We start from the raw sequence: 13621 nt of genomic DNA, 5'->3' as shown, positions 1-13621 counted from the left end.
TCTGTGGCAGAGACTCTGTTAAATATGGAACTCGAGTTGGATTTGTGACCGGGTAGCCGGCCAGCAAAATGCATGCATATTGAAGAAGAAGGCAAAAAAGTGTTTAGTCATGCGCCCCCATCGCATTAAACCTAACAGCAGCTATATAAATCCCTACAGCTGACACCCTCTCCCCTTCCCCCCGCTTTGCCCACTCAGTCAATACCCTTCCTCTCACCCACCACACACACACACACACACACAGGCCGGGCAGCATTCGATGCGATGAGCAGCCGCCGAGTGTCTGTATAATTTTCGTTCGTTCTCTCGAATTGGCTGTCATAAGTTTTGAGTAGAAAATTGGTGTGCAACACAGGCAACAACAACAGCAACAACAACAGCAACAACAACAACAGCAACAACAACAACGACAACAACATGCCGAGGCAAACAAAATGTTGCCTGTTGTTGTTGCACTTGTCAAGTGTGGCACAAAGAAGAAGCCACAGTCGGAGATATATATATAAAGAGAGAGAGAGACAGGCAGAGAGAGAGAGAGAGAGAGCGAGAGTGGGGCAGAGAGCAAAAGGATTTCTTGATTGCGATAATGAGTTATACTTAATTTCCAAAGCAAATCGTTGAGCAGCGCAAAACTGGTGTCGCGACAATTGAGAAAAAAAAAAACAACAGCAGCCACTTGAGAGCTGATGACGAATGCACCTTAGTTGGTACCAGGGTGCCAGGTATAGCAGCTGGGTCTTAAATAGATGTCAGTAAGAAGTAGCGCTGAGTCGAGAGAGTGAGAGAGAGAGAGAGAGAGAGAGAGAGAGAGAGCGAAATAGAGCAAGAGGGGGGAGGGCAGGGGTTGCGACAAGAAGAGAAAGAGCGGTAGGGAGGGTAATAGGCTGACTTAAGAGGACCTTGTAAAGAGTCTCTGTGTGAACTTTTATATACCTCTTAATAGTACCTCTTTACAGTACCTCGTTATAGTACCTCTTTATAGTACGTCTTTTTATTTTGATGACAAGCTACATATCAAAACGATACTTATCGATAGTTATTTATATCGAAAAGAAGGCTTAACTTGCATATCTCATATATGTATAAATATTCTGCGTGTTATAACCTATTTCACTTACATCCAATGTTTACAGGGTATAAAAACAATGACAGTCAAGAAGTGCAGGTGAGAACAAATTGGCGAAAGAGAAAAAAATAAGCAAAGGCTTAATTGGTTTATTCTTGAGCAGCTGCTGTAATCGTTCAATCTGAAAGTGAAGACAGGTAGATAAGCAGCGACAGAGAAAAAGAAAGAGAGAGAGAGAGAGAGGAAACAGAGAAGAGGGAGAGACAGAGAGAGAGAGAAAGAGTGAGATAGAACGTCAGGTGAGGGATAAATGCTAAGAGACACTATTTAAATGTCTTTAATGCCTATTTTCAATTCCTACAAGATTGATAGAAAGAGAGAGAGAGAGAGAGAGAGAGAGAGAGAAAAAGAGAGAGAGAAAGAGAGAGAGAGAGAGAGAGAGCGAGTGAAATGCTAGTTACCCTCTATATAGATAAAATAAAGCACAGTAATAATTAATATTATTTATTTTAATTAAAAAAGAATGCTCAGAAAATTCTTTAAGCCGATTTCAATTGCCAGAAATTGTGATTATCGAGCGAGCACTGTAACCAACACCTCTAACAAAGCATTCAAATAAGAGAAAGAGAGAGAGAGAGAGAGAGAGAGAGAGAGAGAGAGAGGGAGATCATTAAAGTTTGGTATTTGGATTGGATCTGGCTCAGCTGGGCTGGGTCTATGGCCTAATTGTATGTCTCATAAGTTGCGATAACCCGTCGAAATGCTGGCGAGAGGAGAGCGGCTCGGATTGAGCTCAATTGGTTAATTGGTCGACGGTACAGGAAATCTATTCAGCTGCTAGTTGGCTTCCAAAAATCGAATGACTAATTTTCCGTTGTCCAAACACTTGGCCCGGGGTTCTTCTCACACACACACACACACTCTAGTCGAGTCCCCAATCAAATGTGTAATAATAACAACAACAAAAAGTGTTGTGGGTGTTAGAAATTGGTTTTGGGTTTCGGTTCGCTACAATTTAGTTTGGTTGCTTGGCTCGATGAGTTTTTCCCAAGCAACTCGCAGATCGGCCGGCATTTGAACGATAATATTTATTGAGTAAATAAATTGTATAAAGCATAAAGCATCGAGCGTTTGATTTGTCATGCGATAATTACGCTTTTCAAAATTCGATAATAGGCCTCATTCAGTCGGACGGCGCAATCGATTGCCCTCTGTGGCTCTTGTCTGGCCCCGGAATGATTCGATCATTCATCATCGTCTTAATCGCGATGATGATCATGTTGATGATGACAGCGCTTTGGAGAGCAGCTTGTTAGCGACTGCTCTAATTGTTTGATGAGTTTTGATTTGCTTTCAATACAACAACAACAACAACACCTGGCAAAGGTGTTTCAATTATTTTCAAAATTATTTCGTGCTTTTTAGATGACTCAATTGAGTGGGGTGTAAATAAAAAATTTGGTGTTCCCATCCAAGCTTTTCAGTCTGTTGAATGAGCGATAAACACCATGAAGTCGAATTTCGCTTATCGCCATGTTATCGATAGGCAACGCTATAGAGTAAAGTGACTTTTATCTATCGTAATTTTATCTGTAATCGATATTTTCCCAATCAAGCTTAACGTTCTTTTTGCAAGCTGCCTAACGTATGCGTTCATTAAATGTTATCGACAACACGTTTCTTGGAACGTCATGTTATCGATAAGTAGCGTTGCTTGATAGCTTCTACTGACTTTTGTATTTACTTGCTATTTATCGATCTTTGGTACGGTCTGCAATTTTTATAGAATAAAGTGCAATGCTATCGATAGCGTTCTGCTTTCCGATGTGTATCGCCTGGCTTGCAGCCTACTTATTGATGTTGCCTAACAAAAGTTATCGATAGTTTACAAGCTGCCTATCGACTTATATATATAGATGGCCTATACCCACTTAATATTTAGCTAATGCTGGCTTCTGCCCGTTATATAAACGCTTCGAGAAATATGCTTTTGAGCCAGCAATAAACGCCACAAGCTACAAATATATTTTTAAATGTAGTCCAGTAATACCGATGACTGTGTTATCGATTGATTGTTTGCAAATCTGTGCGTTATGTCCGACGGTATTATTGATAACACATTTGATTACTTTTGTAGCTGTATCGATTTTGTGACATATGTGCGTTATGCTCTTCGATGCTATCGATAGCACTTATAATAAATTTGTAAGGATTTCGATAACTTTTAGCTGCTGTGCAGAATTATCGATTATCAATAGATCGCTACGCCTGCCTAGTTTTTTGTTTCGATGACTGCCTCAATTACACATCTGATTAATTGGTAACAATTTCGATGGCAGTTTTCACATGAACGCATCTGTGGCCGGCTAAGTAAACTTGAATGGCCAATGACGGCGACTGCTCCGAACACCTACCCGCTCCGCCCCCGGCGCCCAGTACGCAATCCATTTGGGCCATCAGCTGAAGCGTTAAGTGTATAACAAGCTACTTTCCCACTTCAAAGCACCAAAAAAGTGGCAACAACCGCGTTGACTGGCGCAGGAAAAAAGCGTCCAAAATATTTCGAGATGATGAATTTGCCCGATGCGATCTAAATGAGTTTGCGCTCTGTGCTCATTTTGCGCTAATAAGTCTACAACAACAACAACAAACACCATGGGCAGTGCGTGCGTGTCGAGCGCCCCTGGCATGGGTTTCCTGGCCAGCTCTTGGGCTTGTTATCCTCGGCTGCTCCTGCCTAAGGGTATTATGCTTTTGTTGCCAAGAAGGCGACGTCGCCGACTTAAGGAATATATACATATATATAGATATGCTTGATCAATGCTGCTTATATACTAAAGTATATCATAATCAACAACTGGATGGATCTGTAAGAATCTCGAGTGTAGCATAGCAAGTGCCTTGTACTCTGTTCGAAGCTTAAACCAGTTGAGAATTGCAAACGTGAGGCAAAAAAAAACGAAAGCAAGGCGCGTGTTTTACACTGGCGCATCAACTTGGCAAGTAAAAGAACTTCGCCTTTTATCAACTCAGTTAAAAAAAAAAAAGTTCATTCCAAATCTGCATCAAGGCAGTGTATTAGGGCTTCGGCGTGCCGTTCTTCGTTCTTTTGCTTTTTTTAACTGCGCAAAAATCATTATCTGTGAGCCAACAACAAAATGAGGCTAAGGTCACGTTTTCGCTCTGTGGGTGGCAAATACCCTCTCGAAATAAACAACAAACAAAACGCAGCAAATTAATAATAACCAGCCAAGCAGGCAAAAAGAAACAACCGGACAGCCCAATCCTCCCCAGCTACACTTCATACACTATAGCCACAGCCCCTTCCCCTTCCATTTCCCTTTCCCTTTCCCCTTCCTCACAAGCAAACGCAGTGTCGTTGTCGCCGCTAACAGTCGGATAATTGCGACAATGTTGCTGCACTTACACGTGTCATCATCATCATCATCATCGTCATCAGCGGGAACATCATCGTGGGCATTAGCAGCCTCATCAGGCAGCATCAACTGGCAGTTACTTGTTACACACTTGCCCAAGCAATTGCAACCCTTGGCAACAGCCCACAGCCCACAGCCAAGACCCAAAACCCAAACCCTTAACGAACCCAAGCCCAACCCTGCTGCTTAGTCAAACCGCAGAGCTACACATTGTTGCCATTGACTTTTACATGTGTTCCCAGACCAGAACAACACCCAGACCATTGCTCGTGTTTGTTGTTCTTGTTGTTGTTGCTGTTGTTGTTATTGTTATTGGTTATTACAGGGTATTATATAGCTTAACGAGTGAGTAGGAGGGCAACTTTCACATGCAAATATTTGTAGCTGATCCAATTGAAGTCCGTTTGTCACTAGGGGTTGTTGGCATTAGGCTAGGCTAAAGCTAAGTTGTATTCGGAGATTGAAAAGCAAAAACATACGAATGGGTACTTGGATTTACAATCAGCACAAGTAAGAAACTGCGAGAGACAGATAGACAGGGCCCAGGGTTGAGCTACCTATACAAATATTCCATTAACCTGCCACCAGATAACCAAAGTTATCTGTACCAAAATCGATATTTATCGATATTATGAAAAAGGGTAGAAAAGGAAAAAAATGGATAGCCCAGAACTATCTCCTACTTTGGTCATTTTCGATATACAAAGAGGCAGACAGACGGATAGAGGCACAGGTTTCCCATGTACACTCTCTCGTAACAGTATGTTATGTGAGCGATAAACGCTATGAAGGCAGATTTTGTTTGTCGTCATGTTATCGATAGACTAACGCACTTTGTATCGAATAGCTACTTATCGATGGCTTGCCAGCTGCCCATCGCTAGAGCAGGCTGATTTTGGGAAACGTCATGTTATCGATAAACAGCTTTGCTTGATAGCCTAAACTCACTATTGTCTATGTTGGGTACTTATCGAAATTTTGCACATTTCCCTGTTGCATTGTTATCGATATCGCAGTGCTACCATGCAAATGCAAGGACAGAGGCACAGTTATAGCCAAATCGATTCAGCTTGTCCTACTCAGTAGCTTTGCATGTTCTCAGATGTTGTCATCTATGCGTTACACAGCAGGCAGTAATATTTGAATATGCTCTACAAGCTTATAAAATAAGAAACTATTCGATTGCATGATAAATTTCGATGATGATTTGCGTGTTAATTATACTTTGAAGCGGGCCAAGCAATATTTAGTGTGAAACACATTTTATACAAAAAAAATTTTGAAAAGCTTCAATTAAAAAAAATATATTTTACATAAACTAAAGCGTTGGCTTAGAAGGAAATAAATGATTGTGAGATTAATTTCAGACGATTATCAGAAATAGTTAAAATGATACGAATTAGTGTTTCGAGCATAGCTGAAGGCCTGAATACTAATTTATTAAAGGAATTAAAGTTAATTTGAAATAAAAGTTAATTTTGTATTTAATAAACAATTGTTCCGCTAATAATGCTTAATTTTTGGCTGAATAAACGGACGTGAAATATAAAAATGCCCAATCTACTGTGTCAGCTTCCAATTGGCGTCGCCATTCCAATTGGAGTTCGAGCCACCCACTTGCTGTCGCATTTCCGTTGCATTTTTTTCCGGGAATTTCAAGTATAGAAAATTAAAAACCACTTACAGCAACAGCTTGCCACAGCTACAGCTTCGGGCGAGGTCTATTAACACGCCGGGATTGACAACCAGGCCAGGAGGAGGAAGGGACGAGGGAGGAGCAGAGGTGGGAACGCGTAGGTAACACAATACGAGGGGCAGCAACGTGCGGCAGCAACTACTTAAAATGCAATTATATGCATTATTTGGCTGTTGTGCGCGTATTTTTATACAAAAATACGCAGAATATTCAAGAAGAAGGGGGGAAAAAAAAGAGCTGGAAAAAGAAAGAAACTGAAAATGAAAATATAAATAAAAAAAAAATGGAAAACGATGATGGCAACCGCCAAGTATTTAAATGCCCACCTCAGCTACTAATTATTACCAGGAAAAACGCTTGAAATTGACGTTTCATTTTGGTTTGGCGGGGCACGTCAACACCAACCAAGCAGGGTGCGGGGAGGGGGGTAGAACTACTTCTACTTGGGGTGTGAGGTCCGGGTCCGGGTCCGGCCGGGGTGTCGTGATTATGCACATAACCAAATGCCGAAGATCGAACGAGTGCAGCATGGGCCCAGGGTCGAACCACTCGATCCGGCAACTCTTCAACAGATTAACGCACTCGAGAAATTATAAAAAAATAATATTTTTCTTAGAACTGATACCATTTTAAACGAATTGGTACTCGAGTCGGCCAAAGGCACAGCCAGAGGCAGGCGTCCAAACTGAACAAGTTCGACGACGATCATCATTATGATCATGATCATCAGAATTCTAGATTCGTTGAGTAAAATGCCTGAGAAAATGCAACGTTGACAGGCTCAATGTGGTAGAGCAGGAGAGCGAGCCGGGGCTACACGATCGGCGGCGTCCGATCGCAGCAGACGGCATTGCGTCAAGTGGCAGCAACGGCGAGTCGACATGTCTGCCACAAGTCTGCCCGAATGCCCCAAACAGTTGCTGGACACACCGAATCCGCCCGATCCGTCCGATTCGGCTCGTTTCGGTTTCGGGTTTTGGTTTCGGATTCGGTTCCCATGGCCAGCGTTGTCGAGGCTGCCAATCGGGCTGCAGCTACTCGAAAACTCCAATGACGATGGCATATTTCAGTTTCAAGAAACCAACTGAATCTGAATCTTTTATTGAAGCTCCAAGCTGCGGCCATTGTGGCCTGTTGCAACGTTTTGGCCCCACGACGCGTCGCCACTTGAGTAAATTAGTTTCGTAGAACTTGTAGGCTGTTCTTCAGCCTCTTCTACACAGATCTCTTTCTCTACTTTTATTCATTTTTTCTTTGAGAAATTAGTTGTGAGGGGCTTAAGGCTTTGAGCAGCTACCGCTGACAGCTGATGGCCTGTGAATGGCTTCGAGCCAGGTATTCAAATTGTTTGCTCCCATGCCAATTTCAAGATCAGTCTGCCAATTGCCAAGATGCCAAATCTCTGGCCATATACTTCTACATATTAATATATATATTAAAGGATGCCTGCACTCAAATGTATATTAATTCAAGCTAAATATATAAACTTTACTTTACTTGACTTGCATAGAAGTCGCCGACTGAACGCGTATCCGGGCATTCGCTTAAGATCATCAAATCGAATTATTAGAATTCGATATTGGCCCACTGACATTTATGGTGCATATGGAAAGAGAGTATACTCTGTGAAATTTCCTTAACAATTAACATTTCCTGCAAATTTACAGACTTCAATAGGACAGCTGCTCGAACTGTGCGTGTGTGTGTATGTGTGTGTGTGAGTGTGCGTGTGTGTGTGTGTGTGTGTAACTATTGAAATGCCCGAGTGTGCTACACATTCCACTTGAGGCAGCAAATGCGAATTTCAAAGCCAAATTCAAATTTAAAATACGAAAATTCCCAAATCCAAGGCGAACAAATATGTTGCCATGAATTTTAGTCTGCGCTGCGGGGTTGGAAATTATTCACACACAAATGTGTAATTACCCATACACAGAACACAACAGCAGCAGCAAAAACAACAATAATACACACACACACACACACACATAAACACATGCTCAGACTAACACACACACACACACCGAGCTCTAAAATTGGCAGCACACAAAAAGTTCACTTGGCAGAAGGTTGAAGAGCTGCGGCTTGTGTGTGTGTTTGTGTGTGTGTTAGCTAGGGGCGTGGCTGTTGCTGCTGCGACTGCTGCTGCTACTGGCATGGAAAATTAACAATTTTTCAATTAAAATCAATACCGAGTGCTTTTTTTGGCTTCAACTGCAAGTGTGGGCGGTGCGGAGGGGCGGTGCGGGGCATGTTAGGCTGCATTTGCACATGATAACTCACTGTGTGTGTGTGTGTGTGTGTGTGTGTGTGTGTGTGTGTGTGTGTGTGTGTGTCAGTTGTGTGCTGTGTGTTGTTGTGCACATTTCAGGCAAATAGCTTAAGTGCCTGGAAATATGCAACACATGCGACAGGCAGCGCTGTGTGTGTGTATGTATGTGTGTGTGTGTGCTAAGCTGACTCTGCGTGTGTGTGTGTGGTGCTTATATGCTGATGTTGTTGTTAGTTTTTTTGGGGCGCCATCAAGTCGATTTCTAAAGCCTTTTTTGCCAGAATCCACACACACACGCACACACACACACACACAGACAGAGAGACAAATAGTGCCGTTATTTTGCATGACATTTGCAGGCTATTTGCTGTGTGTGAGTGTGCGTGCGCGTGTGCGTGTGTATGCGAGTGTGTTTGGGGTCGTATTCAGCTCAGCTGCGGTCGTTTGGTCTTTAGAGTATTTTGTGGTTGTCTAACTGTTGAGCTGCTTGAGTGTGTGTGTGTGCGTGTGTGGGTGTGTGGGTGTAGCATACGCCCACATGCTGTAAGCAACACACACACACACACACACACTCTGGCAGAGTGAAAGTCGTTGACTATTTGCGGGCACCGCAAACAACGTTAAATGCAAATTTACGCCAAGCATCGTACCTCCCCCCCCCCCCACCCTGTCTTGCCACTAGTCAACCCCGCTGGGGCGAGTTCTGCGCCCCCCGTGGCCCCTCCCTCTCCTGGGCAACCCTGCAACCGAAAACAGTTACACACAAAATGGCCGTACTTTGGCGCCATTGCCTCAGTTGTTGCTGCTGATGACGATTGCCGTTATTGCCAAGTAAGTGAGAGAGCAGGAGCAAGTGCGTAAGACCGTCAGAGAGAGAGAGAGAGAGGGGGAGAGGGGGAGAGGGGAAGAACGAAGCTCGTTCGTTGGCTCGTCTCTGGGCCAGAATTGAAGTGTTAGTTGTAATGCTACTAATTGGACTCGCTTTTAGCAGTGCTTCATGTGCCCCCAAGCAAGCCAAAGCCAAGCTCCGTCAAAGTGCCCACTCATACGTGTGTGTGTGTGTGTGTGTGTGTGTGTGTGTGTGTGTGTGTGTGTGTGTGTGTGTGTGTGTGTGTGTGTGTGTGTGTGTGTGTGCGTGTGTGTGTGCGTGTGTGTGTGCTACTCCAAAGTCTATAATTGGAAAATTTTACACACTCGAAATTCAATTTTCAGCTAGAGTCTTGCAGCTTGTCAGAATAAGAGCAAGCCACAAACAGAGTGAGACAGAGAGAGAGAAAAAGAGAAGGAGAGAGAGAGAGAGAGAGCGGTAAAGAGACTGAGAGCGAGAGCAAGTGTGGTCTGAGTGTGCTGCCGCAAAGGATTTGTTGATGTCGATTAGTAAGTTAATAATGCTTAAAGCATGCAAGTAAATAGCGAATGTAATTAGCAGAGCTGCATTTGAATTAATCGATAGGCGAGCTGTAATTTATTGTGAATTAGCGATGGACGATTGCTACGCACAATCAACATTTGGATCTCATAGTCAAAGGCAGCACAGATGGCAAAAAACGGGCAGCGATTGGCAAGCGATATTTATCGATATTTAAAGAACCACAACGAAACCTAACTACTTGCTACACATTCCGTGAACGATATTTATCGATTTGTAATATCAGCTGTTTGACAAAAATTTATATTGCGAAGTCAACATAAGACAACTAATTTATGTCGATAACATTTGAGCGATAACTAATCAAAGTGTACTTCGATATCGTGCCGGCAACTGAAGCTATCGATAGTTTGTGCACCGTTATCGATAAATTAACCACAAATTCCTGTACACCAAGCAGTCGCCCCTTCGCCAATCGAAGTCAAGCCTTCAGCCTGAGCCTAAGCTAAGTGCCTGGGCACTTGAGTCGGCTGCCTGGAAGGCAGGGAGGGGACGAGACCGCGAACCAGTCCGCAGTCCGTTCCAGTTTCAGTGACTGTTCCCGTTCCCGTTCCCGTTGCTGTTCCCGTTCCCTTTCCTGTGAGTGGCGCACTCGATGCGGGTAAAAAGGGCAAATTTCGTACATGGACGGAGGGGAGAATTTGCAGGAGAGGGACTGAAGTAACCGCGCCATAATTACACCAATTTTTTGCGTGTGTTTTTTCATAAATTTCTTTTTTTTGCTAATCAAACACATTGCGAGAGCGAGAGCGAGAGAGCGCATGAAATACGCAAGCTTTTTAAGGGTGGCAATTTGGCGGCGTTCAAGTTTACTCGATGAAAGCGCACACACAGCAAACACACACACACGCACACACACTCACACACCATCTCCCCCTCTCTGTCGCTCTCTTGCTCTCTGGTGTGCGCTGTCTCGCTTGCACTGCCCTGGCTGGCATTTAGCTAGAACAATAACGGCCATTAAAATGCTTAATTATAAATTCGCAAACGTAGCTGATTTTTTGTTGTTGGTGTAGCCCCCAAACTGCGAGCAGGACGTGGCTGACGTGGCTGTGCGGGCAAGGACTCAGTCGGGCAACTGTTGGAGCTGCACTTGAGCCGCAGCTGAGGTTGATTGCTTATTAGGAACGAACAGGGTATTAACCAGTGCAAGGCTGATCACAATGGCCAAGTGTCTGTCCGTCTGTCTGTCTATCCGTCTGTCTGTTTGTCTGTTTGTCTGTTTGTCTGGCTGAAGCAGCGCACAATGGAGGTGTGAAAAATCAGCACAGAACAATCCAAACAAAGACAATGAGACAAGAAGGAAATGCAAATTCCTTGCCTTATACCTGACATACAAGCTCAGCCAGTCCTTGCCAGCCCAGCCCAGCGACAAGCTGGAGCCCAACTCCAAGCGAAATTTGTCTGGTTTCTCATCGCTTTTTGCTTTGTTTTGCCAACACGGGCAACACCTTTAAGCGCAACTGCACAACGGATGTAATTAGTTCGTTAATTCATTAAGCAATTCCCTGGGGGCTGGGCAATGAATATAATATCAAATTACCCGGCACTTCGGGCCAGTCATTCAAGTCCATTCATGCACATATCTTCACAGTCTATTCAATGCGTGACTCACCTGTATGCGATCCTCGGGCAGTTCCGTTTTCAGTGAGAGCATCTCGCGGGCATAGACATCGGGATAGTGCGCCTCCTTGAAGGCTTCCTCCAGCTTCTCCAGCTGATAGCTGGTGAATATTGTTCGGCTGTGGCGACGCTTCTTTTTCTTCTTCTTGCCATTGGGACCAACACCAAAACCGTTAAGGCCATCCATGCCAAAGTCCTTGACAGCCAACGAGCCTGCAATTGTTATGAGCACATTTTAAGGATGTTCAATTTTATTGTTTATACTTATGGTATGTCTAGTTCAAGAATCACGCCCAACGCCTTAACTAGTTGAGAATTACAGGCGTCAATCAACGAAAAAAAAAACCTTTGCAGTGTGTTGTTTGTTTTGTTTCAATTCAATCTCACTTTTATTATTTATTCTCAGTTTAATTTCAGCTTCAATTCAATTTCAGTTTCAATTAACTTTTGCACTGCTATCCTCTCCCTCTCTCCCTCTCTCTCTCTTCTCTCTCTCTCTCTCTGTCTCTCTTTTCTCTCTCTGTATCTCGCGTAGATCTTTATATTTTGTACTCATAGAATGGAACCAAGCTACACTTTTATACTTTACCATTAGAAATCCGTTTCAATATCGCTCTCAATTCATTCGACATTCAAACCTTTTGTTACCTACCACGTTTTGGTATTTCGCAACATTATTAACATTACGTATGACTCATTGAATTGAATTTTGTTTCAACATCTAATTCAATGTCGGATCCATCTTCAACTCAGTTAATTAAAATTTAGTCTGTAAGGCAACTTCAACTTCTACTTCAACTTTATCTTCAACTCAGTTTCATATTCAATCAAATCCTGCAGTGTAAGTATCTCTCTTTCTTTCTCTCTCTCTCTCACTCTACTTATCTTTATTATCTGTATATATTTACAGTTTATACTAATATATCAGAACTAGGCTGCACTTTTACATTTGGCTACTTGAAATCCATTTCAATATCGCTTTCAATTCAATTAGCATTCAACTCATCTGTTACTTGCCTTATTTCGGTTATACTTACTAACGTTTGACTCATTTAATCGCTTTTAATTCATGTGCTTATCCCACTTTTAGTTCAACTTCTGCTTCAACTTCAACTTCAATTCAATTCAATTCTCTCTCGCTCCCTCTCTCGCTGTTGCCACTTCCTTGTCAAAATTAGTTCACAGCGTTTTTTCAATGCTGCTCCCATGACCTACACACTGTCAGACCCAACCCCTCCTCACCCCACCAAGCAGCATAACCTGCTGCCTAACTCTGGACTGCGCTGAAGCGCGACTTTCAAGTGGTTCTGTTTTATGTTGAATTTAATTTTTCATCTCTTTTGTTTATCTTTCCACTGACTGCTCTCTGGCAATCAGCTGGTTAGGGAAGGAAGGGGAGTTTGTCTGTTATTTTAAATATTTAATAATTGTATCTAGTTTCGCACTTCCTTCAAGGAAGACGCCACTTGACATCGTCATGAACCGCTCGAAATGGGGGAAAGTGAAAGCGGCAGCCGTGAGCCGTCTGGAGGACCTCGAGACTGAGGCGATGCCAGCAAATGCCGATGATGAGCGTTGACAGACGCGCAATGAATTGTTTCTTTTTTTTTTTTTTAAGTTGGCAAGTGTTTGAGTTGCGCAGGAGGACTTAGATGAGGAGCAGGCCTTAGAGGAGGAGGAGGAGGAGGAGGAGGAGGTTTGAGGGAAGCAGAAGGCTGGAGAGAAGAATGAGGTTTGAGAGGAGATGATCTGCGAGAAGGTGGCCTGAGAGGAGCAGGTTTCAAAGGGGGAGGATCAGCGCTGCCGACTCGCCACTTGGCTGACTCGAGGAGCCAGCAAATCGGCGATGCCTTTCAATAGGCAAATCGAAGCAATTGAAGCACCCGGAAAACCATGCACGACAAGACAAAGGGGGGGAGAGCAGCGTCTTGTCAGCGTCAGTCACAGTGTGTTTTTTAAGGGAAAGTACAAAAACAACAACAACAACAACAACAAAAACAACAACAACAACAACAACAACAACAACTATAGCAAGAGCATGAAAAAGATGCTGAAAACATGCCGCATACTCATGTGCGCTCTTTACCCAAAACCAATT

The 13621-nt window shown here is 43.3% G+C and overlaps 1 protein-coding gene across 1 annotated transcript in view; it reads right to left on the bottom strand.

The window, feature by feature from the left end:
- The window catches only part of LOC115768912 (homeobox protein aristaless), a 56226-nt gene that overhangs the window by 20931 nt on the left and 21674 nt on the right, over window positions 1-13621 (bottom strand). The window contains exon 4 of the mRNA XM_030713641.1: window positions 11516-11736. Coding sequence (XP_030569501.1) covers window positions 11516-11736 — 221 coding nt within the window. The remainder of the gene's footprint in view (window positions 1-11515; window positions 11737-13621) is intronic.

This window comes from Drosophila novamexicana, unplaced genomic scaffold (assembly GCF_003285875.2).
Source record: "Drosophila novamexicana strain 15010-1031.04,08,12 unplaced genomic scaffold, DnovRS2.1 tig00002081-arrow-arrow-pilon, whole genome shotgun sequence".
In the NCBI taxonomy this organism is placed as follows: domain Eukaryota; kingdom Metazoa; phylum Arthropoda; class Insecta; order Diptera; family Drosophilidae; genus Drosophila; species Drosophila novamexicana.
The sequence above is the reverse complement of the archived record's forward strand: the minus strand, read 5'-3'. Positions and strand labels throughout refer to the sequence as shown.